At 35.6% G+C, this 27,591-nt stretch overlaps 2 protein-coding genes and 2 pseudogenes across 4 annotated transcripts in view; all 4 read left to right on the forward strand.

Annotated features, from left to right (window-relative positions):
• The first annotated feature begins 1,872 nt into the window (after positions 1–1,872).
• Positions 1,873–7,891, forward strand: LOC143545540 (protein DOWNSTREAM OF FLC pseudogene; annotated as a pseudogene). The gene is made up of 3 exons (XR_013137443.1): positions 1,873–2,183; positions 2,272–2,337; positions 7,554–7,891. The product of XR_013137443.1 is annotated as a protein DOWNSTREAM OF FLC pseudogene (transcript).
• A 5,882-nt stretch (positions 7,892–13,773) lies between these two features.
• Positions 13,774–14,443, forward strand: LOC143545539 (protein DOWNSTREAM OF FLC-like; annotated as a pseudogene).
• A 1,330-nt stretch (positions 14,444–15,773) lies between these two features.
• Positions 15,774–20,171, forward strand: LOC143545541 (protein ALTERED PHOSPHATE STARVATION RESPONSE 1-like). The gene is made up of 5 exons (XM_077037417.1): positions 15,774–16,726; positions 16,827–16,895; positions 17,662–17,867; positions 18,406–18,629; positions 19,502–20,171. The coding sequence occupies exons 1-5, from the start codon at positions 15,928–15,930 to the stop codon at positions 20,169–20,171; spliced, it is 1,968 nt and encodes a 655-aa protein (XP_076893532.1). The 5' UTR covers positions 15,774–15,927.
• Positions 20,172–24,851: 4,680 nt separating this feature from the next.
• The window catches only part of LOC143545560 (annexin Gh1-like), a 36,649-nt gene continuing 33,909 nt past the window's right edge, over positions 24,852–27,591 (forward strand). For both annotated transcript variants that reach the window (XM_077037427.1, XM_077037429.1), the window contains exons 1-4: positions 24,852–25,029; positions 26,018–26,163; positions 26,247–26,465; positions 27,326–27,538. In XM_077037427.1, coding sequence (XP_076893542.1) covers positions 24,954–25,029; positions 26,018–26,163; positions 26,247–26,465; positions 27,326–27,538 — 654 coding nt within the window. In that variant the 5' untranslated portion in view covers positions 24,852–24,953. The remainder of the gene's footprint in view (positions 25,030–26,017; positions 26,164–26,246; positions 26,466–27,325; positions 27,539–27,591) is intronic.

Consider the following 27,591-nt stretch of genomic DNA (forward strand, 5'->3'; position numbering starts at 1 on the left):
TATGGTTCAACTTGTTGGCTTATGATTAATTATTTGGCCGGCTCATGTGAGATATGGAAATTGATTTATATATGTCGATGTTTTCATTCTTTGGATTTGAACATCATCTCATCGAATACACAGAACAGAGAAGACGGTTACTTCTTCTCTGGTTCTTCATCACATTCACAGAATCATCAAAATACAATTCCATCTACAGAAAAATCTCTGTCTTATCCGATAAATCATTACGTGTAACTCGCAAATAGGTTTATCTGAAAGTGATTCACGATTCAGAGATTAGTCCAGACAACTATTCAAGAAATCAAGATTGAAATCAGTATTACATGTTTGCATCAATGATTGAATTCATCATCCAGGTACGCAATTATACAACATAACTCACCTATAGACAACTCAAGTACTTAATCATTAATAGGGGTCCAAAGTGCATGGAAACATTTGTGACCTTTTCCAAAATGAACCGAGATTATCTAATGAACGTATGACCTATAATGGGGTGGTTGGTTCGTGAAATTTTAAAAAAATAAATTTTAAATTAGAATTAAAATGAAATGTCTAAAAATCTATAATGTGTTCTTGTCAATGGAATTGGAATTCTCCTCTTCTCATCTCAACTTACCAGCACATTTGTTGTTTTGTAATTTTCGCAATGGCCCTCTAGTTAAATCATTCTTTTTAATATTTTTTTCTCTGTATATCCGCTTTGCATTGATGTATTCGGTATTATTTTAATTTTCAGGATTACAGCAATGACATACAAATAATCAACCACTAAAAACTTTTTAAGTGATCAAACCACCAACTTGATGATGTGATTTCAGTAAAAAAAATACACATATTTCTTTTTCGCAAACCGTAATCAGACCACCGACTTGATGATGAGATTTCAAACCCAAATGTGTCGATAACTCGATATGCGATTCAGAAATGTGAATTTATTACTCTCTTTATTACGTAGATCCGGCTTCTATGGCTTACACACTTGTTGCTCCATTAAGCATGCTATTGCACATGCTGCATATGCCCACTTTGATTTAATGCTGACTTTTGAGTACCAAATGTACGCACGTTAAGCTCTTTATATAAAACATGTTTTTTTATTAACTAAAAGAAATCAACACAGTATAGTCATCTAAAACTTGAAATGACGAAAATAATTAATAGAACGATCCTAAGTTCCTATTTCCTAACACATTAAAAGTTATTTGTATTTAATCCTAACATGTTTAAAGCTAGGTTGCAAAATCGCTAGGCGACTCCTAAGCGATCGAATGGGGAGTTGGGTGTACTCGGAATACCCGGAAAGTACTCAGATTTTGTAAATATAAAAAATTTTTTGAATATTATATACATGTAAAAATACCATAAATTTACTAATATTTATAACAAAATAACTGAATATCAATATTAAATAAAAGATATACATTAATAAATGCTAAAACATTCTAAAAATTATTAATCATTAATTAGAAAAAATGATATACTTTCTTTAGTATTTTGGAAGTACAAATTATGTTTTATTTTCTTAAGTCAAAATCGATGCGATTCTAAATGAGGTTGACCACCATTGATCGTTTCTTAGTAACTAGCCGGAGTTAAAGAAACTCGTCTCGACGCCATGCCTTGTATCAAGTACTCGGGGAGTCTGCCTTATAAATCTACTTTTACAACATTAGTTTAAAGTGAGTGAAAATCTAAAATCACAAATTACGAAACGAGACGTTCTATAGACATTTGAAAAGAAGTACACGGTGAACATAACCAAGACAACTTTTTTTGATAACCAAAATAACTTAATAGTATACCGAGACTACAAATACATTGATAATGCATTCTTGTAATAAATGAAGCAAGTGCCGCATGACACGGTCACATTGAATACCAATGTCTAGCACGTGATTAGATCTCACTTTGCTGTACTAGATTCAGATATCTAGCACTATTTAGTCCCGCTAATCCCAACTCCATCTCCACAATTAATCAACCATACTTTCATCTTTTATTTTCTTCAACCCATTGATCACCAATGGCCAAAATGTTGATCATCTTTGCTCTATGCCTTCTTCCCGCACTTTTAACCGCTGACACGATCACCAATAGTCCATTCCAACTCAAAGGTCGTGTCTACTGTGACACTTGCCGTTGTGGATTCGAAACATTTGTCACCAAATACTTATCGGGTATATATCTTTACCTTTTTCCTTAACTTGTTTGTAGCAAATTGTACTAGAAAATATTTTGTGAAAGTTTATATTTTGTTATATTTAGGTGCAAAGGTTAAGGTAGAATGCAGAGACAGGGATTCACTGAACCTAAGGTACACAACGTGAAGGGGTATGCACCCGCCTTAACATCGAGCGGGGCGGGTCAACCCACAAGATATAGACAAGAGGCTTGAAATCAGGATGTCATGAAGACACAAAGCCAAAACCTATGCGCAAGCTCATGAAACATCTGCGCGTGGCGCATATCACATACGCGCAAGCGCATGAAACATCTGCGCGTGGCGCATATCACATACGCGCAAGCGCATGAAACATCTGTGAGAATAAAGAGAAGACCTTGCGCATCCCGGGGATAGGCGCATAAAGGCCGCGCGTAAGCAACACACAACAAATGAGACAATAGTCTAATCCAAATCAGGATAAGGACAACCATGATTGCTCATCAGGCAACCTTCCAGAAGGTATCTTTTAAGGAATAAAGAATGTGCTGATGTTGACAGCTGCCAATGAAGGGTGGACAACTCAGCAAAGCCCATGTGCCACCACGTGATGGCACATGGGTCAGGTGAAATACCTTGGTCAGAGAATAATCAATGAAAATGCACCAGGTGTCCTAAGTACACGTGGCGCGAAGCAATAGGAGGAGGCCAAAAAGGCCCTAATTGGGTCTGAGCCCAATCATTGGAAACCCTAATACTATAAATACCACACCACCTCCACAGTTGGAGGCAGGCAAGAAAATATACTCTAAGTCCTTTACTCATTTTCACATCTTGATTATCTTCTCCTACAATACCTGATTCTCACACCGGAGGGTTACCCCAAAGAGGACCCCTCAGTCCCTTTCTGAGGGGTAAGCTCACGGTGCTGTTCGTTTTGTAGGTGGAAGAACTCGTATCCCGGAAAATCATCGGTGATATAGCACACTCGTACCCGAGGAACGTTGATCGTATACAAGTAAGTCGATACACACTTCTTCTTCTGGAACTCGTCTGAATATTTCATGGCATAAGCGCAACGAGTCACACCCTGTGAAATCAGCCAATGACGATCATGCGCAAGAGAAGAGACAGACGCCTCAAAAGCAGGAATCTGAGAGTTTAACAACTCAACAGTTTCTTTGGCTTGCTTCAGCTCTTCCTTTTCGGACGCCGCCGCCGCCAAGGCCTCTTTCTTCTCTGCTTGCGCAGCAACAAGCTCTTCTTTCAGGCACGCAACCTCACTTTCCAACAAAGATTTTTCAATATTAACCTGCGCAATAGTTTGGTCACGCGCCTCCACTGTCAACTCCATGTCACGCGCTTGACGCGCGTGCTTTGCCGCATCTGCCTCTGCCACTTGCAGTTTCTCCCGCGCAGCTTGCAGCTCAAGCCCGCGCTTCACAAAAGCAGCGTTGGAACTTGCCCGGTTCTCGCTAAGTTCTACTTGGAGTTTCTCAGCTTTCTCTCGGGCATCAGAAAGATTCCAAGCAGAAATCTTAGCCTCTTGCTTGGCCTCCACAAAGGCATCACGTACCTTTATATAATCATTGTGAAGCTCTTGGGAGGCAGCAAAAAACGCAGACCCAGCAAAAAGGTGGTCATTAAGCAAATCCAAGCGAGCGCAGTCCTCTTGAAACCTTCTTTCAGCTGGAGGAACAGAGTGAGCCCAAAAGTCTTCACATACGCCCAAGGATTGGAATGAGCTTTCTTCAGTGATACTCCAGCTCGGGCGGTATATGTGATCGGCTCCCTACAAACACAAAGCAACGCAAAGAAACGTTTTAGTTATCTAAACACTAACTTGGAAGTCTGCACAGCGGAGCAAAATAAACTTAAACCTGAGGAGAACCGGCAGGAAGATTATCGCCAGCTGATGAGCTCCTGCCTGCCCCATGAGAAGAAGGCTGCGCCACGAAATCACGTAGCGCTGTAGGGCTTACGCGGCCACCATCAGAATTTTCAAAATCAACCTCCTCATCATCCTCTATAACAGGTCTCTTCTCCTGCGACTTGGAAGAATCAAAAATAGTCTCACGAGGAGGGCTGCGCGCAGGAGGAGGTGAGGGAGGTCTTGACGCTGTTAGAGTAGCGCGAAATATAGTCTCCTGCTCCTTAGTGATTCCAATAAGGAGAGATTCAGTACTTGTTGGAGCAGGAGCAGAACTAACGGCGCCAGCGCTAGCAGTGCCACCAGCAGCTTGTGTGCCAGCTATAATTCCTATGAAAAAACCAACAAGGAGAAATGATTCATGACTTGAACTAAAGGAAAAAATCAGACAATCAAAGCGCAATAAATACCTTGGCGCACCGCAGTCCGCGAATTAAGCATCGTCGTGAAGTCCATTTTCCCCCTTTTTGAGGGCAAAACAGAGGACTTCAAAACAACCTTCGGCATAGCCTTGGCACCTTGCTGCGCCTGAGGTTGAGCCACCAACGTTGCCGGCTCTACAAACATTTGAGTGAACAAAGCTTCATTAATAACTCTATCGGAATCACGCTCATAAAACAACAAAATATAAACAAAGTATACCTGTTGGAGAAGACGAAACAGCAGGCGCAGCACCGCTTCCCTTGTCCGCTGCGCGCAGAGATGAGGTGGCAGCACCATACCTCGTGTGGACTGGAGGACTGCCCACACCTTGAGGCAAAGAAGACGAGAAAAATTGGAAGTAAAACCCTTGGTTTTCTCAAGTCCCTTCACTTGAGTAGAAGGAAGATTCTGGGCAACAGAGGCATCATTTTTTTTCTGTTTTTTACTGGCCCCTGCGCTAGTCTTGCCTTTAGCCTTACGCTTGAGTTTTTGCGCTTCAGCTTCTGCCTCCTCCCCTTCCTCTTCCACAGGCTCCAACTCATAATTAGCGAGCGCATCTACAATGCGCGCAACAGAAATGTTAAAACCAAATTTGTTATTCTAAGGGCCTAAACACAAATACAAGGGCTTACCAGGCGCATCGCTGTCAAAGCAAAACTCTAAGTCGACAGGGATGAACATATCATCGAAGCGATCAGGTAAAGCAACTTCCCCAGCGTTCAGGGCGACAGAGCCACCTTCTGTATGCTCGTCATAGGTGGCGTGGATGTATTCCTTGCTTTCTGCATAAAACAAGACAAGTGATATCAACAAAACGAATTATACTCGCGCAAAATTAATGCAATGAACAAACAACCCACCTAAGCCATCAACATGGATGACAGGCTCAGTCTCACTGTCAGTCCACCTCTTGCTCATACCAACCCCCACCAACGCTTCCTCGCAAATATTCTTGGCGGGGGATGGTTCAGCAGTTAATTTTTTAACCCATGTGCCCGTTGGGTTCTTAAGGACATTGTCATCCGCGAGCGCAGAAGTGATCGCGCGCACAGTCATGTGGATTGGAATAACACAAGCTTTGACGTAGAAAAACTTCTCAGTCCAGTCATGAAGGCTCTTAAAAGTGACAGTAGAGCATTTAACCTTCTGACTGCGCGGAGTAAACGAAAACCAAGAATCTTGAACCTTTGGTTTATAGAAATATTGAAAGCGGCGAGGAGTAGGCTCTTCGCGCTGAGCTTTGCACATAAACTCAAAATGAGTCATGCGCACCAACCCAAAAGGGTGAACTTGGGATATGTGAATCCCATAAAATTGAAGGAGCGCACCTATAAACCTTGTCATCGGAAGACGAAGGTTACAGTGAGTAAGAAAATGAGAATATAGAGAGATATAGCCGGCAAAAGGATCCGCAGCCGTCTGCCCGGCTGCCGGGAACAGACAACCATACTCAGGGAGAAAACCCTGAGAAGCAATGAGACTATCAAGCTCAGGCTGTTTCAACTTGCAGGGGATCTCGTCCCATCTTTTCGCCGTTTTATTCTTTCCCCTCTCCTCCGACGAAGCCTCGGCAACCCGAATACCCTTGCCGGTTTTCTTCAAAGTAGACATAACCACTGATTTTACACGGCCTTTACTAGGGGAAATTGTGGTGTCTGGGTTATCAGACATACAATTGCGAATCGAACAATATGGTTACTTTAAGCACGGAATTCAGGGACGAAGACGAAAGCTCTTAATCGGAATGTAAATGATAAGCAAAAGCTCTGAAATGACAGTGAAGATGAAGAAAATACCGTTCAAAAGGTTTGGTTTTATAGGCCCAGGGGAGAGAAAGAGAAACAAGTAATAATCAGATCTACGCTCACGCGCCCCCACTCGCAGGCGTAGGCCAACATAAGCGCGACACGTGTTCCTGACACCGCATGAGGAGACGTGAAAGGCCACTGTAGCACCTCGAGCACACGAAAGGTCTGACACATAACGTCTCTATCTCTGATGCATGTCAACACCAATCAACCACGTGCATTGACGATTCGTTTTAACCAAAGGGATGGAATTTCGCGCAACGCGCGTACAAGAAAAGAAAAAAAAAACAAGCCCTATTGAAAAAGCAAACTTTTAAGTCTAATATCTATCTTACCTCGCTCGCGCGAGACAAGACACACATTAGACTGGGGGGCTTGAAGGGGTATGCACCCGCCTTAACATCGAGCGGGGCGGGTCAACCCACAAGATATAGACAAGAGGCTTGAAATCAGGATGTCATGAAGACACAAAGCCAAAACCTATGCGCAAGCGCATGAAACATCTGCGCATGGCGCATATCACATACGCGCAAGCGCATGAAACATCTGTGAGAATAAAGAGAAGACCTTGCGCATCCCCGGGATAGGCGCATAAAGGCCGCGCGTAAGCAACACACAACAAATGAGACAATAGTCTAATCCAAATCAGGATAAGGACAACCATGATTGTACTCATCAGGCAACCTTCCAGAAGGTATCTTTTAAGGAATAAAGAATGTGCTGATGTTGACAGCTGCCAATGAAGGGTGGACAACTCAGCAAAGCCCATGTGCCACCACGTGATGGCACATGGGTCAGGTGAAATACCTTGGTCAGAGAATAATCAATGAAAAAGCACCAGGTGTTCTAAGTACACGTGGCGCGAAGCAATAGGAGGAGGCCAAAAATGCCCTAATTGGGTCTGAGCCCAATCATTGGAAACCCTAATACTATAAATACCACACCACCTCCACAGTTGGAGGCAGGCAAGAAAATATACTCTAAGTCTTTTACTCATTTTCACATCTTGATTATCTTCTCCTACAATACCTGATTCTCACACCGGAGGGTTACCCCAAAGAGGACCCCTCTGTCCCTTTCTGAGGGGTAAGCTCACGGTGCTGTTCGTTTTGTAGGTGGAAGAACTCGTATCCCGGAAAACCATCGGTGATATAGCACACTCGTACCTGAGGAACGTTGATCGTATACATGTAAGTCGATACACGCTTCTTCACAATGGAAGCAGAGACTGACGAGACTGGAACCTACCACATGGAAGTTAATAGTGATCATGGCGATCAGAAATGCGAGTCCACCCTTGTTAGCAGTGGGGACTCTGAATGTGCTGAGCCCAACATTGGTCGTAACCGTGCCACAGTCATCCTTACCCGCAACAATGGCATGAACCAAAATGTTCGTTATGCGAATGCAATGGATTTCATGAAGACAACCCCCTTGGCCGGTTGTACCGAGCTCATCAAATCTTACTTTGCCGAGGACATCTAGTTTGATTTCTTCTTATAGTTATTGGTTTTAAACATCTTGGTAAAATGTCTCATTTGCTTAAGAATAATAACACAGTTTAGTGCATGTTATATTGTCCCCTTGATCATAAAGGTACAATCATTATATTGTTCTTTAAATTCTCTTGTTTGATTAACAAATTATATTGTTCTTTGATTTCTCTTGTTTGATTAACAAAATGTGTACTTTCCTACTTGCAATCTCTATTCCTACGTTCTAAAAGAGAACAATATATTTTGTTGTATTTAATTTTCCTAGCTAGGAGTCATTCATAAAAAATAACAATACTAAATGAGTATTATCAAAGACACTTGGTCGAAATCAAAATTACTAACTAGTGCTGACAAGAATTTGTCGGTGAAGGCATGGCGCTAGTTCGGTGGGTAATCTTGCAGTTGTTGATCCAAGTGATAATCTTAAAGATGTGACCTACACATCAAGTTAATTGCATAATCAGTTGCCTTCTTGTCTTCTTTTTTTCTTTTACACCCAAAACAAAACCCCGCATATTTTTCCCACGCTGAAAATTCTTCACGACATAACTCCAGTAGGGATATTTTTACCATGAAGTTGGGTACTAGTTGATTGAAGTGAATCACCTTATCCATCCATATTGCCAATAATCGAAACACAATATACGAACGGGTTCAATAACAATTCAAAACCAATTACAAACTAATTAGTAGAAGTTAAAACGAAACGAAACACAAAACCTCACGAAGATGAATAAAATACTCCCCAGAACAAAAAAATCGTTGGAGGCTCTCCCAATACCAGCTCGAAGCAAATTAATAAGCATGGATCGAATAAGGCTCTAATATCATGTAAATAGACGATAATAAACAGATATTATAGTTATAAAAGCAAGACCATAAATAAGAAAAGCTATCTAGCTTAACCTAGCTAGATGGCGAATTGAAAACACGATTCAAAAATAACACACTAATAACTTGCCTCAAGCACTGAGATTCTCACACCAACCGTTTACCGTTAGCTATTTTGGATAAGCAACTTACAAAAAAAAAGGTCCATTGAAGATTTTCAACTAAGATTTCTAACTTGTTGAGTATTAAGGTCAAAATGGTGCAAGTATTGTTATGGTAAGGATAAAAAGTTGAGGGCTCAATTTTAATTGTTTAGTTACTCGGTGTAATGTGTAAGTCATAGACACCCCACTCCACGGTAGGCGAAAAACGACCTGCACACCGTCACATAGGGGTGTTTTTAATGCGTTAGCAGTGCAAGCTTGAGGATTAATATGGCCTTGAAGTGGGAGAGTGTTTGTTTCTTTAGTTTATTTGTTTTTAATGCGTTAGCAGTGCAAGCTTGAGGATTAATATGGCCTTGAAGTGGGAGAGTGTTTGTTTCTTTAGTTTATTTAATTTCTAAACCAATCAGATTATTACAGAACACACATTCTTAATATTTTTTTTCTTTATTTAATTTTTATATGAAATCATTGTTAAATCTTAGACAAGTGAATCAAGAACACCAAACACGATTTTGCATAAAATGTTTATGTGACTCTTTTCATTAATAAGAAACAATAACAAAATAGTTTCTACACTCTAACAAAAGAAAACTAATGATGGTTTATATAACACCCAATACCATACTCCTACTCAAATTAGGAAACATAATTAAACTAAACTTCTAATCTAACTATCTAAATATACTAATAAAAGAAAATAATGAGGATGATGTGGCAATCACATATTCATTCTTGGCCTAATCTCTCTTCTCATTCATCCTACTTATCCATGGGTTATGGAGCAAAACCATATTGACAAATGAGTTATAATTTACTTTCTAATTCTCTAATCTCTCATTTAATTCATCCTAACAATCGTCATTGGTCAAGATAATTTTGACAAATAGGGTTATAATTTCATTTCTAATTATCTATTCTCTCATTTTATCTATCCTAACAATCTATGAGCCATGTGACAAAACAATTTTAAGAAATGAGTTATAATTGTCATTCTAATTCTCCAATCTCTCATCTTATTCATCATAGTTATCCACGGGTAATTGGTCAAAACAATTTATGCAAATATTGTATATAAAAAAATCGATTTTGTAAATTTGAGATTTTAGACTTTTTATTGTTTGTACTATATATTTTATTTTTACCTTTAATTTTGTTCATTTCTTTCAAATAATTGATCTTTTTATTTTTATTATTTGACAAATCCCGTGTAATACATGGGTTCAAAAGCTAGTTTATTTAATAATCTTACTACTCTAATAAATAACTACTACTACATGCCACTTGTCACACTCTCATCCATTCTCATACTTTCTAACCAATTTTCTTAAATATTGATACTACATTGGTCATTACCCACCCACTTTATTTATTATTTAAAGCTCCTATCTTTTATCCAATCAAATCCTAGATCCCAAATTTCTCTCAACTACATCACGTATGCCTTTCCATCGTCCCTCTCAATGGCCTCCACCACCACCCCAAGTGCCGGCAACGAAATAGACCCATTTTAAGTTATTTAGGTTTAAGCAAACCTTGTCCCATTTTAAGTTAATAACATAATGAACTGTTCGTGTTATGTCCCATTTTAAGTTATATAGGTTTAAGCAAACCTTTATAACATGATTGTGTATGTATACAACAAAATAATCAGCATAAAATGAAGTATTATGTTGTGAAAAAGTTAAGTATGGATAAGTATACGAATTTATAATTTTATTTTTTTTCACTCAGTGCAAGGATGTTTCATTGAGCAAAAAGGTATAATTTATGAATTATTAGTACTTTGTCCCACTTTAAGTTAATAACATAATGAACTGTTCGTGTTAACCTATAAGTGAACTACACGGTCTTTATAAATTTCAAAATAATTAAAAATTCGTATACTTATCTACTCTGTATATTTAAATTTTTCCAATAGTTTAATCTGCTCAACTTATTTTTCGGGCCCGTGTTATCTATCTATTCTAATAAAAGATTACCATTTTTGCCCCTTGACAATCTCATAATTTTTTTTCAACCAATTTCAATATATGGTCCTTATCTTTTAAGTCATTTCAATTTATGAATTCAAGGTTATTTTACTAAATGCAGATACTTATGGTATTAACATTAACGGTGAAATAAGGAAATATCAAAATTGAATTTGCAAACTTGCTATAATAAAATTTGAAAGTCACATGTAATTGCAAATTAAAAAAAATAAGGTGCATAGATGTCGAAGAATTTGGATTTGTATTGTAAACTGCAAATTGTATTTAAGATGTGGTTCAAGCAGTAGTGCATAATATTTTTATATAATTTGGTTTCAAATTTGAATATAAAATTTTCTCATATGTATTTGAACTTAGGAAATGTATATTTTCTTAATTTTCTACAAATATTTTGTATAAATATTGCAAACATGAAGAATATCTATTATATATATCTTGGTGTTTAGCATTAAATCATTGATGTTGAATATTATAATTATAATTCATATGTATACGATTTACTATATCTACTATGTGTTATCTATTTATATGATTATTTTGTGTAGTATAAAGGGTTTTAACAATAAAAAGATCAATATTTAGTTTTCAATATTTTATTTCATAACTCAGACCAAAATGTTTCAGAAACATATATTTTATTACTTGATTTATACTTTTTTTATACTTAAATATATTTAATTTAATATGCCTTATAAGCTATATTACTTAATTAAAAACATTTAATACTTTAAACCAAACAATTTGTTTCAATCCCATTCCATTATTTTCGTTTTTCAAAAATCATTTAGGATATTGAAACATAGAATATCGTTTTCATCGATTATTTACATAATTCCAATATTATATTAACTAATTAATTTTATTTTTATACAAATATAGCGAATTGAGGTTATGTTAGTGTTACCCGTTGGTTAGTACATAATTAAAGTGTTTATTATGGTTATATTCAAAATAGTAAACAATAAACATTTGATTTATAATATGTGGAATGAGAACAATCGACTTTGAACTAAATCCTAATAACGCCAGCGGCTAAGGCTTAGCTCTTAATACTTAAATATATATAATTTTAAAACTAAAAGTTTATTCGGGTTGATCCGAAACCTAGAATTCGGACCCAAGAACCAACCCGAATTACTTCGGTTCAGGTTCGGGTTTGTATTTTCTTGGATTCGAGTTTCTCGGGTCGGGTTAGTTTGGGTTCGAGTACGGGTTTTCTTGGGTTGGATTTCAAGTTACGGGTAAAAGTGACAACCCTACTTTCAACTATTATAAATAAGAATCATTACATTCACTTATACAACTTAAATCTTCTTATATTTTTCTAACTCAAAATAATCACACTATTATTTGAACATAGTTTTAAAGTTAATATGTATTTGTCATGTTTATGACGATTACATTCATATGAAATTAAACAAATCATTTTGTTATATTTTAATTTTTGGTTTTTATGTTGCTTTATTATAAAATTTTTAATTGTAGAATATAAAGTCAATTAAAAATTTTGTCATACACGGAATATCAATGACAACAAATTTATCATGATAAATCAATTTCAAATTCTAAAGATTCTAAGGATGATTATATCATCAAAGTTCACGTAATTTGGTATTTGGGATAATCATATGTTTTTTTGATAATCATGAACATATGTTCTCAAATGACATCATATTAATTGATTAAAAGTTATGATATTTTATGTGCATGAATATTGTTTTTATTAGTTTCATGGATACATTATCATTTATCTAGAGTTGGTATATAATTGGAGAATCTTTTTTGTCACACAGACAATAATACATAGCTATAACAAGAGTTATAAACAGACCTATATGATACCTTATTAATAAGCAGACATGAAATAAAGATTTTAATGTGTTGATAAACAATGTATACCTACTAATACAATCACAAATGTAGTGTGAATATAAGTTTTTACTTATTTCTAACATATTTATGTAATCTTATTTATGTATTTTTTGTAATTTTAGTGTAAATTGTCACTTAATAGTTAAATCTTAAATTTTTCATCAATTACCCGTGTAGTACACGGGCCTCAAACTAGTAAATAATAGATAACTATGACACCAAATTATTCAACTTGGTCAAGTCCCGTATCGATAATCAGCACACAAACTAAACGAATAACTCGCGTTTATATTAATCAGAAAATATTACTCTAAAAACTGATTACAAACCCTCAAACCCTAACTCGGTTTGACTCTTGATGAACCCTAACTCGGTTACATCTTGTCCACCCTAGATGAACCCTAACTCGGTTACATCTCGTGTGTGCCTCTTGGATGAACCCTAACTCGGTTGCATCTCGTATCACCCCACACAATCTATAATGTCTAACCATGACATGTTTATATAGGACTAACCTAACTTGCTATCAAAGACATTACCTATTATAATTACAATACAATTAGGAAACATAACCACTATGACCTACTTGTCAATATTTGTCCCTCAAGTTCACCGACTTGTGACTTGGAGTCTGAAATTACTTCCAACACTTGGTCCATGAACTTTAGATCTCCACCAGACCGCCCATTGAGATCTTCCATACCACCCTTACACTTTTCGTATTAGTCGTTCGGGTCCTTCAAGTTGGTGTTGCTCCAAGTTTTACAATCATTACACCCTTTTTTGGTGGGGCGTTTTTCACCTACGTACACATCATTTACTTATTATTATACTTTTTTGTTTGGAAGTATCAGAGATGTCCTTGAGTGAGTCGAACCAATTGTTTTGCAATGGGATATTCAAGCTCGTCCCTTATACAAGATTGCAAGATATATTGATAGTTCATTCTTGTAATAAATGAAGCAAGTGCCGCATGGCTCGGTCACATTGAATATCAATGTCTAGCACATGATCAGATCTCAGTTTGCTCTTCCAGATTCAAATATCCAGCCCTATATATTTAGTCCCGCCAATCCCTTACGCCATCCAAACAAATCAGTCATACTTCCATCTTAATTTACTTCAGCCGATCATGGCCAAACTGTTGATCATCTTTGCTCTATGCCTTCTTCCCGCGCTTTCAACCGCTGCCACGGTCGCCAGTTGTCCATTTCTTCTCAAAGGTCGTGTCTATTGTGACACTTGCCGTTGCGGATTCGAAACATCTGTCACCAAATACTTGGCTGGTATATCCTCTTCATCATAACGCTTGCCCCGAAATGACCTGAAACATCTTCATCTTTTTCCTTAACTTGTTTTCTTGTTTGTGGCCAATTGTACTAGAAAATATATTGTGAAACTTTACATTTTGTGATATTTATAGGTGCCAAGGTTAAGGTAGAGTACAGAACCTGAGGTACACCTTAGAAGAAGTGACCGACGCGACCGGAACCTATCATATGGAAGTTAATAGCGATCATGGCGATCAGAAATGTGAGACCACCCTTGTGAGCAGCCCAGACTCTGAATGTGCTGAGCCAAACATTGGTCGTAATCGTGCCACTGTCATCCTTACTCGCAACAATGGCATGAACCAAAACGCTCGTTATGCGAATGCAATGGGTTTTATGAAGAAAACCCCCTTGGCCGGCTGTACCAAGCTCATTAGATCTTACTTTGCCGAGGACATCTAGATTCATTTCTTATGGTTATTGGTTTTTAAACATCTTGGTAAAATGTCTCAATTGCTTAAGAATAATAACACAGTTTTAGTGCATGTTATGTTGTCCAAATAATCATCATGATATATTCTTTCGGTTTCTCGATCCTGTTTGTTTACTAAAATGTTATCCATAGTAGAATGGAATACTATAAGATGTTACCGTTAATAATATTCCTAAGAATCATCTTAAAACAAAGGAAAATTAAAAGGTTTAATCATCAAGCGGTTAGATTTGTGTCAAGTGTTTTTAGGTGTGAACGAAAACTCTAACTTTACTTGTTATATAATTCGTAATCATTATTACAAAACACCGGACGTGTCCTCAATCTATAACTCTTTTAACTCGGTGAATTTGATGAGATCCAAACTAGCCAATCAAAACTGGTTGGATCTATTTTCGCCACACCAGGAAAATGGACACGGCGTGAGCTTGACGTGAGAGTGGTTTAGGCTCTTGATACCATATAAATGTATAGAGATTATGATCCAAAGTGAATGTTATTCGTTGATCTTCTTACGTGTATTTGAATGTAAACAAACTATATGATGTTATAATCTTTATCCTAGTTTAAAAATTAATCCTAGAAACTCATGAAGACATGTATAAGTGATACTTTGTTTAGTAATGTTTGATTCTAGTAGCTTCAATATGTGAAAATTAATGTTTTCCGGTTATTCAAAACTGGTTGATTCAAACAGTCATTGGCAAACATAAGTCAACTTACTCATAAATCAAATAGCAGTGAACAGTGAAGAGGATGAAGTTGATCTGATAGTATTTCTTCAAAGGAATGGAAATTAGAGAGAATGAAGATGCTATGACCCACCAAGCACGTCTGCCTGAGAGAGCGAGTGACCCACACTCCAAGTCCGCTGCAGGTTTGCAGAGCCGGGCCTGCAACACTCCTCAATGCTCCACAACGGTGGAGTCCGGCTCCCTCCACGTCCTTCGGCTGCCACATAGGGTTTCGAACCTCAGGACATGTAACCCGACGTGGATGCTAATTTTTCTTTTTCAACCAGTATTACCCTATGTCTCAATGTGAAGGTCATATAATAAAAACAAATCACTCAGAATGTTTTTTTTGTCAACACTATTCATTTACTCTCCTCTGTGTGTATCTATTACCATTAGTCCATTATTCTACCGTTTGAATATATTCTCACTTTTTCCTCCTTTTCATCATTAACATCTTGAGTACCCACAATCACTAAAACCCTTCAATCCATTCACCATAATTTCACACTATGCACATTCCCCTGCTTCTTCACTCTCCAAATCCCACCTCATTCCGACCAAATTCCTAATTTCACCAACTCTCCAAAAACCCCAATCCTTTTGCTTTGTTTTAGGCTTTATTACCCACATTTTCGGACCAAATTGCTGATTTCACCAACTGGGTTTGCTTTATTATTCACAAAAACCCAATCTTTTTTCTGGGTTTTAGGGTTTATCGTTTATTACCCACATTTCAAGAAAATGGGTATTTCACAGTCAAAAGCCGATAAATGCGAAGCTTTAAAACTATGCAAACAAAGAAAGAAATTCATCAAACAAGCAATCGACTCACGCTACGATTTCGCAGCAGCTCATCTTGCTTACACCCAATCGCTTCGTGAAATCGGAATCGCATTACGCAGATTCGCAGAATCTGAACTCTTACTAGACTCGCCGGTGACGACAGTAAGTTACATGAGGTCTAGTGCCACCAATGCCGTAACCGTTAGTCTTAACCCATCTGTTATTGATATTAGTTCTAGGGTTTACGTAGATGATATCGACACGACACCGTTTACAATGCCTCCGCCCCCGCCCCCGCCCGAATCGGGTTCTTCGTGGGACTATTTTGACCCGGCGGATGAACCCGAGAGCTTTCGGTTTGTGGGTCATGATGGGTTTCATGTTAATTTTAATAACATGAGTGTGCAGAAACAGTTTAGTGTTAAGGATACTGAGCAAGTTAATCATGATGATGTGAACTCGGTTGCTTCGAATAGTGAAGTGAAAGCGGTTGAGTTTGAGGACAATGAGTCTGGTGCTGGGGCTTTGGTGTGTAGAGTTTCGCAGACGGAATCGAATAAGGATAGTTGTTGTTTGACTGAGGGGTTGACTGAGGCGGAGGAAGATCTGACGGAGTTTATAACGCATCGGGCGAAAGATTTTCTTTCTAGTATTAAGGAAATCGAGGGGAGGTTTTTTTGCGCGTGTGAATCGGGGAAAGAGGTTTCGAAGATGCTTGAGGTGGATAAAACTAGGGTTGGGTGCTCTGAGTCTAAAGGTATGAAATGATATGATATGATATGATTTTTGAATTGGATTATGTTTTGTTTCGTGTTAATATGGTCTAAATGTTAACTATTTGTAAATGTTTAATGTAGGTAGCTCGAATGCGTCGAATTTGTTGTGCGGGAATTGTCGTAAAGGGAAAACTACACTCATTTCACATGGTAACTAAGTATCATAGATTTTGTTATTCTTGATGTTGTATTTCTTTTCTAATTCTTGCATGTAAGCAAACTTGAGCATGCCCCATTCGTGTTCGCTAAGTTCGTTTACATGCCTACTTGTGAATATCCTATTGTTAATATTGTATATTTTTGTTTGAAATTATAACTAAATAATACATATTATGTTATATATAAAAAATTAGAATTATAAACATACATAAAAGTAATTACAAATAGATAAGTAAAATAATTAAATTGCAAATGAGGCGAGCTCGGGCTCGGCTCGTTTACACCCCTACGATCATGACGTTATTACCAATAGGAAAAGATAAAAATGTATGTTATAGGCTAAGAAAATTAAAGAAAACAGATACCTTTTTTACATGGAAAGAATGAAAGATTAAGGCTAAGGAAATATATTAATATGAGGTAAAAATGTAACGTTCGTAAGAGAGAGATTGCTTGACTGCTTATTAAAACGGATGGTGTTTGTAATTAGTTAAAGAAAATATAGGAAATATAAAAAAGCTTAAAAGACGCAAAAACTTTAATCATGAAGAATATAACAATAAACTTTATATATATTGTCTTAGGCTGTTTTCAAAGTTTTGTTAATGTTCGTTTATTAAATAAATGAACATAAAATGTTTGGACTCTGTTTGCAGTTTTTAAAATCTGGGGACCAAACTTTCAATATGGTCAAACTGCAGGGACCATTTGTGAAATTTTCTATCAACTTAATGTCTTGTGTGTTGTTGAGTTTTAGACGTGGCGAATATCATTACATGGAAACGATCTACATCATTACATTCATCGTCTTCAAGAAACCCTCTAGCGCCAACATCAAAAGATGCTAATAATGATGATAGTGGAAGTGATTTCTTTGAAGAGTTTTGCATGATCGCGGGAAGCCATTCTTCGACTCTTGATAGATTGTATGCGTGGGAAAGGAAACTCTATGACGAAGTTAAGGTAGTCCGTTTTGCTCATTTAGTTAAACGAACGAATATGAACACATGCCTCATTGGTTTATTTAATAAACAAACATACATGAACAAAACTTTTTGTTCATTTCGTTGAACGAACAAACGTAAGCATATGTCTCGTATGTTCATTTAGTTGGTGCATGTTCGTTTATGTGTGTTGATTCACTTTTGTTCGTTTATGTATTAATTTAAAATGTAAGGCTCATTACAATTTAGTCTAGTTTTATTAATTCAACAGATTGATATTCACATTAATTTTAATTGGTGTTTTATCAGTTATGTTTGTTTATACTCATTTGTTTATAATATTCATGAAAAAACATAAATGAACATGAACACATTCATTTACCAATGAACATGAACTAAAAACTCCGGCTAACTGTTCGTGTGTTCGATTGTTTGTTCCGTTAAAGTTAAACAAACGAACACGAACATGCCCTTTTAATTAAACTTGCTGACTCATCAACTCGTTTAAGACTAGAAATAAAAGTATATTTTTTTTAATTGACACTTCTCTTTTGCAGGCTAGTGAATCAATCAGGAAAGTGTATGACAGAAAGTGTGACCAACTTAGACACCAATTTGCAAAGGATCTGAAGAGTCACGTGATTGATAAAACACGCGCTCTAGTGAAAGATCTTCATTCAAGAATAATCGTTGCATTGCACACCGTTGATTCCATATCAAAACGGATTGAGAAAATGAGGGATGAAGAGTTGCAACCGCAGATTTTAGAACTTCTTCAAGGGTAAGCTCATAATTTGATTCTAATTATTGAACATCACATAATAATTAATTTGGGTTACTATAATGTACATCTAAAAAAGGAGGGTTTGTTTTTGGATCTGGGTAGTGTTGTTAAAAAAACTTCCGGCTTGTGACTCGCTCAGAATCGGCTTGTTTGTAAATTAGTCAAGCTGAGTTGAGCGGGCTCGGCCTGTAAACGAGCTGACCTCGAGACAAGGTAAGCTTGGCTCCTTGGGATTCTTGTAGCTTGCTTGTCAGCTTGTTTAAATTAGGTGAACTAGACGAGCCAAGCCTGAGCTCGTGCTCGCTTAATTTCATTTGAGTTTGAGCCCGGCTTATTTCGAACTCTATTTTTAAAGTTCGATCTCAGCTTGTGAGTAATTTCGAGCTCGAGTTCGGTCCAGGCTCGGCTTGTTTATTGTTAATTTATACACATTTGTTATTTTTCTTTATGTATATTTTAATTGTAATTTATATATATAACATTATATATACTATTTAGTTATTTTTTCATAATTTTATACATAATAATTATTATAAAGATATATATTAAATTGAGTAAAATTGAATTGTATAATATATTAAAAAATAAAATAAACAGTATCATTTTTATAAATATTTAGTATATTAAACAAAATAAATAATGGGCTCGTTAGGCTTGAGATCGATAAGTGAAGCTCGGGCACGTTTATAAAACAAGCTTATTTTAAAGATTGAGCTTGTTTAAACTCGGCTCACTTTGAGCTTTTAGCGAGCGACTCGGCTCATTTACACCCTATCATACCCTACCAATAGCTCTGCTATGAGTGATGTTTTACTAGTCATGTTTGTTTGTTACATGATAATCACTTTCAACTTTTGAAACGCCTGCAGATTAAACCGGATGTGGAAAGCGATGCTCGAGTGCCATCACGCACAATACATAACCATCTCACTAGCTTACCACTTGAAGAAGTCGAAAAGTCAACAACAAGAACCAAAGAAACCGATTATAGACGAGCTTCAACAGAAGATCGAACACTTCGGTTTAAGCTTTACCGACATGGTCAACAGTCAAACCGCATACGTCGAATCAGTCAACAGCTGGCTCCAAAACTGCATCATTCAACCGAAAGAACGGTCCAAAAAGCGAGCCTTTTCGCCTCGAAGATCCGTGGGCCCGCCTATACTCGTTATTTGTCGGGATTGGTCGGCCGGGATCCAAGGTCTGCCAGCTCAGCAAGTGAGCGACTCCATTGAAGCGTTTTTGTCTCATCTTAATGAGCATTCGGTCAATGAAGGCAACACGGGTTTGACCGAAGATCAGGAGGATGAGGGGCTGAAGTTGCAGTCAATGCATTCGAGTTTGACGAAAGATCAGGAGGATGAGGGGCTGAAGTTGCAGTCAATGCATTCGAGTTTGACGAAAGTTTTGGATGCGTTGACCAAGTTTTCGGAGTGTTCGTTGAAGATGTATGAGGATATTAAGATGAAAGGTGAGAGTGCACAAAAGGCTTATTCAAATTATTGTCATAGGCCACCACCAAGAGCTTTTAGTATATGATTGATGATGTGAAAGCCCATGTAGGTGTCAAGATTATTACTATTATGGTTTACTTTGGTTGCTTTGAATTATTTTGAGTTTTGATTTTATTATCTTATCTTTAGTTTTTGTTTGAATGTGTTTAATTATGGTTGGAACATTGTTGAATTTGGAGTCTAGATAATGTATAAATTAATTTTTAGGTGAGTGCTAGATATGAAACCTATTTCAAGTAAAGGTTATGTTACATATAAAGTTATAAACAAACTAAATTCAAGTGACATTTATGAATTATGATATACATCATGAGTGTAAAATGAGGTTAATACAATGATACTTAAATAGTTAAATGTGAAAATTTGAAGAATTTTTTTTTATATAGATAAATATACCAGAGAGTGTTTTGATTGTACTTATGAACACCAACAAAAAGAACAGAAATCAAAGACCATCAGTTGCGGATTTGAATCATCGAAGTCAAAAGAATAGTGAAATTGTTTGGGGTGTGGGTGTGGGGGTGGGGGGGATGCAATGCAAGAAATGATGTCCGTGTGCTGATTCTAAAATCAGGGCCGTCTTTGAGTCATGGCAGGGTAGTTGACGGCCACATGCCTGATACCCCGCTAGGCCCGAATTTTTTTTTTTTTCAAAAAAAATTATATGTATTTTTATAAAAAAATATGTAATAAATGTTTCAACACAATTACATAACTACTGCATCTAACCAAAAAGTTGTGTGTTCTAATCTTATTTGAGACAATTTTAAGCTTATTTTTATGAAAAAGTTTTTTACACAACTCAAATCGTAATCAAATAAGCTCATTTAAAATTAAATTGTTTATATCCAACAAAATGTTTCTTTTACTTAAGAGCCAAAAACAATTTCGTCTTTGAACCAAAAAAATTTTCGCCTTCTCGGAACCGGCCCTATCTAAAATAACTAAGTCTGTCACTCTTTGTTCTTTTTCTTTTAACATGCTTGCAAGTTTTAAACCCTTCCCATTTTGGTGAAGGTTTCTTTGCTATTACTTTACAACCATTGGGACGCCCTTTTTACGGCTCAAAGCCTCAAACTCTCTTCTTCAATTTGACATACAACATGCTAATATATCACATTTAAGTAAATGATAAAATCTAATTATTTCACCAGTTATTTTTGAAAAAAGTATAGTTATATTCATATTAAAAATCCATAAATTGAAATATTTTAAATTCCAATTACTACCTAATACAATATTAATAAATTACATTTAGAACCTTGGAATCGTTACACCGCAATAGCCACACATCGCCAGGACTTTCCTCCGGACACGATAAATATGCTTAAGGGGTAATGGCACCCACTACAATATCCAGAACATCTGGTTAATAAACAATTACAATTTATATATAGGTCCATATTTGGTCACCAAATTATAATCTGTATTATAGGATGAAAAAACTCATAATATGTCACCTTTTATTATTTGGTCACCAAGATTATAATCTAAGTCATTTTTTTTTTCTATATTACTAAAGGGCTTGTAGCATAGTGGTATTAGATGTATTTGTATTTTTTTTGAGAGATTAAATGTTTAGAGGTGTAGAGTTAAAAGTAGTATTAATGTTTTTTTATACCCTTTACAAAAAACAACTAAGAAGTAAGAAGTGAGCAATCTATATGTATTGAATCGACATTGAGAAATATGATTATATAATGTGAAAAGTGATATAATAGATTTATAAAATCGTCCATAGGGTAGTAAATGAGGCAAACATAATCGAGAAAGGTATTTTCCATGTATAGTTAGTTAAGTTTTGATTGGACAAATGAAGGTTCACAAACACCTAAACGAACACATTTTTTTGTTCGTGTAGTTCATTCATTAACGAAGTGACCTTACTTGTGAGCAGTTCACGAACAAAAATAAACTCAAACAATGTTTTATTTGATTTGGCTAACTAAGAATGATCGGTATGAACGATTCAACCCGGGTACCACTTTTGTGTTGTCGTGTTATTTGATTTGATTAACCAAGAGTGTTTAGTAACAACAATTCGGCCCAAAGTACCAGGTTTGTGTTGGTGTGTGTGTTAACATTTTTATATTCATACGTTAATTTTATATATAAAGTAATCATATAATGCTTGTACATATATTTATCTTATAATTAATAATTTTGCTTAAATATATATGAAAATATTAGAAAAGTAATAAATATTGTACATATATTTATTTTATAATTAATAATTTTGTTTAAATCTATATAAAAATATTATATAAGTAATAAATATTAAAAGCATTTAATTAACAAATATTAATAGATGCATTAACCAACATAAAAGAACACATTATTCAATGTTTACAAACAAAATTGAACAAACATGGTCTCTGTTCCTATTCAGACATTTAGTTCATCTTGTTCATGTTCATTTGTTTATCAAACGAATAAACACAAACGAACATTATGTCAAGCATTTCATGAACAGCTCGTTGAATGTTCACCTTGTTTACAAAGCTATTAGTTGTTTTTATCGTTTTGAGTCTTTGAGATGAATTAATGTTTGTAAAGATTTCTAAAAAAATGATGTAAAAGTTTAGGTGAGTACATGTAGCTTCTGCTTGTGAATTGTGATGGTCCATCCGTAGTGATGTCCATACTGACGTAACGCTTGATAACCTTTCCACGTTTTAAACGTCTTATTAGAATTATTATTTATTTAAAAAGTTGAAAATAATGTCCAGATCTGAAACCGAGCTTTTACAAAAATAAATAATATTAATAATAGAGGTATTGTGAGGCATGTTATCGACGTGTCCAAAGGATATTTGATTCTCTTATAAAATTCTTATCCTGTACCTAATGTTAATCTTTCAACGAAGTCGTATTTCTATTTTTTAAAATGAAATCATTCTTAATAGTTTTCTTAAGACGAGATGTCTATCTTCATTTGATTTTGACGTTTAAGAAGTGACTCCTTAGAAACACCATCTAAGAGATTCAATACTGTGAAAAACCCTCTTGAGTTAGGTTTCAAATCGAAGATCTCAAGAATTCCAAGCCTTAACTATTACCTACATGTTATTAAAACAGGAGGCCCAGGTGATTTGTATTTATTAGTTAGTTTTTCACTTTATTTAACTTTAGATGAATTAGTGTACATAAACACTTAAGGTTTTGAAATGGACGTTGTAAGAGGAAATATATGTAAAAGGAGTGTATGAATAAACAATGCCTTAAATAAACATATTTAAAAAACTGAACATTTTCACGTTAATTCGTTAATATTTTAAATGAAAATAAATAAGGATAACAAACACAAAAGAACATACATGAACACAAACAGACCAACATAAATTAAATACAAATAATTAGTTAAAAGTAAATGACTATATCCAAATTAAGGTCTAAATATTATGAGCATATAATACGATTTAACAATATCCTTAGACAACGTATATCCAACTTAAAGTCGAAATAACATTACAACTTACAAGATTCCAAAAAAAAAAAAGTAATAACAAGTAAATAACTTTGAATGATTATGTAAAGACAACTAAAACGAACAACATAACATAAAACAAGATAAACATGAAGTTCATCACATAATAAATGGATTGCTAAATAAATTAATAAAGATTTTCTACGTAATAACTTCTATATCACTAAACAAAGTTACCTACTTTACTTAAAAAATGCCATTATGCCAGAGAAAATCCATTAAAAAAAATTATATTATAACTTTTAAATTGTTTTGTGCCAAATTCATGGAGAAAATAGAATATTGAAATGATGGAAAATACATACAAGAACCGCGTGATCATGTCCGCAAACAGACAGTAAAAAGAAATTTTATTCTTCATTTATGTCATTAATTTTAAATATATTTTTTTGAACCACAGTTTAATTTTAAATATATTTAATATTCATACAAAAAAAACATTAAAATAAAATATAAAAAAAGTGCTTTATTTATGAAGGAAATAAATGACCCTAGAAGAAACACTAAAGGTAGGTTTTATTGATAAAAAAAATCTTTCATTGTCAACAATATCGATACAAGCCTATGTTGAATCTTTTACTGTCAATATCGACACAAAGTAACTCAAGTGAGTATCAAACTTGAGTCTTTACTGGAAAACCCAAGCCTTTCTAGGCTATCACTAAACCTCAAGTAGGAATATCTAGGGGTGCAAACGAGCCGAGTCGAGCTCCAGTTCGGCTCTATTTTCAAAGCTCGAGCTCGACTCGTGAGTAGATTTTCAAGCTCGAGCTCGGCTCGGCCTCGACTCGTTTATTATTTATCAAATTATTTTGTTTAATTATAAGTAATTTTATATATAAAATAATATATATTATTTATTATTTAGATTTATTTTTTTCATAACATTATAAATATTAGTTAATAATTATTAAATATATATTTTAAAATTTTAAAAAATTATATAAATGATATGCTCGTTTAATCTCGCGAGCTGGTTCAAATTCGATAAGTGAAGCTCGGGCTCGGGCTCGGGCTCAGTTATGCTCGGCTAATTCAAGCTTTTTAGCGAGCCGATCCCGAATAGCTTGCGAGCCGCTCGGCTCGTTTGCAAGAATATCTATACTAGTTATTAGATAAAATAAATTATTATTATTATTATTTTATTTAGGTAATGCAGGCCAAATTAAAGAATCGAAAGAAACGTTAATTGTTAGAATAGAAAAATAATGAAAGCAGAAAAAGCGTGTCATGTGATGATATATGCTATTTATTGCCATCATAATTATTATTTGGGTTGAGAAGTTGTAACCGAAAAAACCCAAAGGTAGAAGAATTAGAATGGCGACACTGAAGCTCCCATCAAGTGTTCCTTCTCCTTCACAGGACTCTGAGCAACTCCACAAGGCTTTTGCAGGTTACTTATTATTATTATTTCGATCTTCCTCTTACATGCATTTCATATTTTATTTATTGTTTCCAGATCTATGCTTTTTTTAGCTTCCGATTGTCTTGATTTTGTATGTGTGTCATTTTGATGTTCTTCCTGTTGTTGATCGTTGTATTTATTCATTCCTGTATTATGAATCGGATGTTTTTGTGACGGTGATTTTGCTTTCGTGTTTGATCGTTGTACAAATTATGATCTGATGCATCCAGGATCAAACTGATTATTATTATTATTATTATTATTATTATTATTATTATGTTTTAACATATGGTCAAAATCGCATTGTATTTCAATTTACACGGTGGCCAGCAACCGTGCCGGTGGTGGTGGTGACGGTAATGGAGATGGCGGTGGCTGTTCGAGAGCCCGGAGCAATTAAAGAAAATGAGCCTTTAAGAATATACATAAAAGAAAAAAAGAAAAATTATATAAAAAACATTTAAATTTTAGAAATTTCGGGCCCCTTGTCCCTTCTCTGTGCCGGCCCTGGGATTTGAAGCGGCGGCATCAACGGTGGTGCCGTGAAAATGACTGACTGGTAGATGAGACAAACGATGATAATGAGTGGTGATAACTAATTTGGACCTTTTCAAAGTTAACAAGTTTTATAATAGTCGGTCTGAATTCAGCATGATCCAAATTGACTATTTGAACCAATGAAGTAAACCCAAATAGACAAATTTTATTTCTCAACATGATTGCCACTCATAGTTTTAAATAAAGGTCAAGCCTGAGCAAGATCATCTATAATCTACATAAGTTTCAGTTAAATAATGCTGAATATCTCTAGTAGTCATTAATCATTCTTATGCATAATGAAAAAACACTAGATTATTATATGTAATTTCACACATATACATCAAGAGTGTAATTGTCAAGTTGGAAAAATGAATTTATATCACATTCTAAGGCTTAAAATGCAATTGTCAAGTTTTGAATTTTTAATTCTGTGTAGGTTGGGGAACGAACGAGGATCTGATTATTCAGATTCTAGCCCACAGGAACGGAGATCAACGCAAAAAGATTCGAGCGACATATCATGAAACATACGGTGAAGATCTTCTCAAAGATCTGGACTCTGAGCTTTCAAGTGATTTTCAGGTTACTTCAGTTTTTTTTTTTAAATTATAATCTGTTGGCCAAACAATCTGTATTTAACTATGTATTATACTTTTTATAAACAGCATGCAGTGTTGTTGTGGACACTGGAACCAGCTGAGCGCGATGCGTATCTAGTTAACGAAGCGACAAAGAAACTTACTGCAAGCAATTGGGTGATCATGGAAGTTGCATGCACCAGGTCTTCGGATCATTTGATTTCAGTCAGGAAGGCGTATCATGCTAAATATAAGAAATCTATGGAGGAAGATATTGCACATCACACATCTGGGGATTTCAGAAAGGTATATTTGTGCGTTTCATGTTTAATCGTGTATGATTTGGATTGCGATTTACATATGGTTTTGAAAACCGGACCTGTTGAACCGGGAACCACCCGTTTGATGTATAGTAGGCTGTCCAAAGACTAGAGTTAGGGATGTAAACGAAACCCAACCCGGCTGGGAAAACTGAAAACCAAAACCCGAACTATTCAGCCCATTAGGCCATTACCCAACCTGATTAGGACCAGACAATTTTGTACCAAGTATCGTTACCTTACTGAACCGGTACTGACTGCACAATTGGTACCGGGTACCGGGATTTTTTCCCGATATAAGTCAAGTTCGGTTTCGGTTTTTATAATGTTACCGGTGCCGACTGATACCGAAACGGTAAAACGATGCGGTATTTGGTTTATACTTTCCCTCGTTTTTGCTATCAGTATTTGTTGCTACAGTGTCGATCTCATTTCTAAACCTGATTACCTGAAACATATATAGTTGACACGAACCATATTGTAAAATGTTTATTTTTTTTTCATTTTCTTTTGTTTTTAGTAGATAGAGTAATTTACAAATTCACTAACTTTTAGCTTGGGTAATAAAGATATAATAATTAAAACAGTAAAAAATGTATTTGGAAATCACAACATGTAATTTTTAACAAACTAATGGGTACACGTGAACGTGATACGTGAAGGGTAATTACCTGATAGGCATTGGGCCGGGTATGCGACGAAAGCAGATAAAAGTCTTTTAAATCTGTCAGAATCAGTTATGCCTTTAGAATGGTCTTTAGTTATAGGTATCATGAGTCTCAAAATGATCCTTACAAATACTTTATATTCAAAGACTTGGTTTTGTTTTTGTTTTTGACATTGTAGCTTTTAGTGCCTCTTGTAACTGCTATTCGGTATGAGGGTGATGAGGTAAACATGACATTAGCAAAATCCGAGGCTAAAATATTCCATGAGAAGATCTGTGACAAGGCTTATACTGATGATGAGCTGATCAGGATTCTTACGACCAGGAGCAAATCTCAGCTCAATGCAACCCTCAATCATTACAACAATCAATTCCGAAACGCCATTAACAAGGTATTATCCCAAACTAATAATCTGTGAATCAACTTATGAAGTCGAACGGGTGA

The sequence above is a fragment of the Bidens hawaiensis genome, unplaced genomic scaffold, assembly GCF_021521415.1.
Source record: "Bidens hawaiensis isolate Kalapana, Puna unplaced genomic scaffold, B.hawaiensis_p1.1 tig00013980_1, whole genome shotgun sequence".
NCBI lineage: Eukaryota > Viridiplantae > Streptophyta > Magnoliopsida > Asterales > Asteraceae > Bidens > Bidens hawaiensis.

Coding starts and splice junctions, on each gene's coding strand:
- LOC143545541 (XM_077037417.1), top strand. CDS start 15,928: ATGGGTATTTCACAGTCAAAAGCCGATAAATGCGAAGCTTTAAAACTA. Junction 16,896..17,661: donor AACTACACTCATTTCACATG/GTAACTAAGTAT, acceptor GTTGAGTTTTAG/ACGTGGCGAATATCATTACA. Junction 17,868..18,405: donor AACTCTATGACGAAGTTAAG/GTAGTCCGTTTT, acceptor TCTCTTTTGCAG/GCTAGTGAATCAATCAGGAA.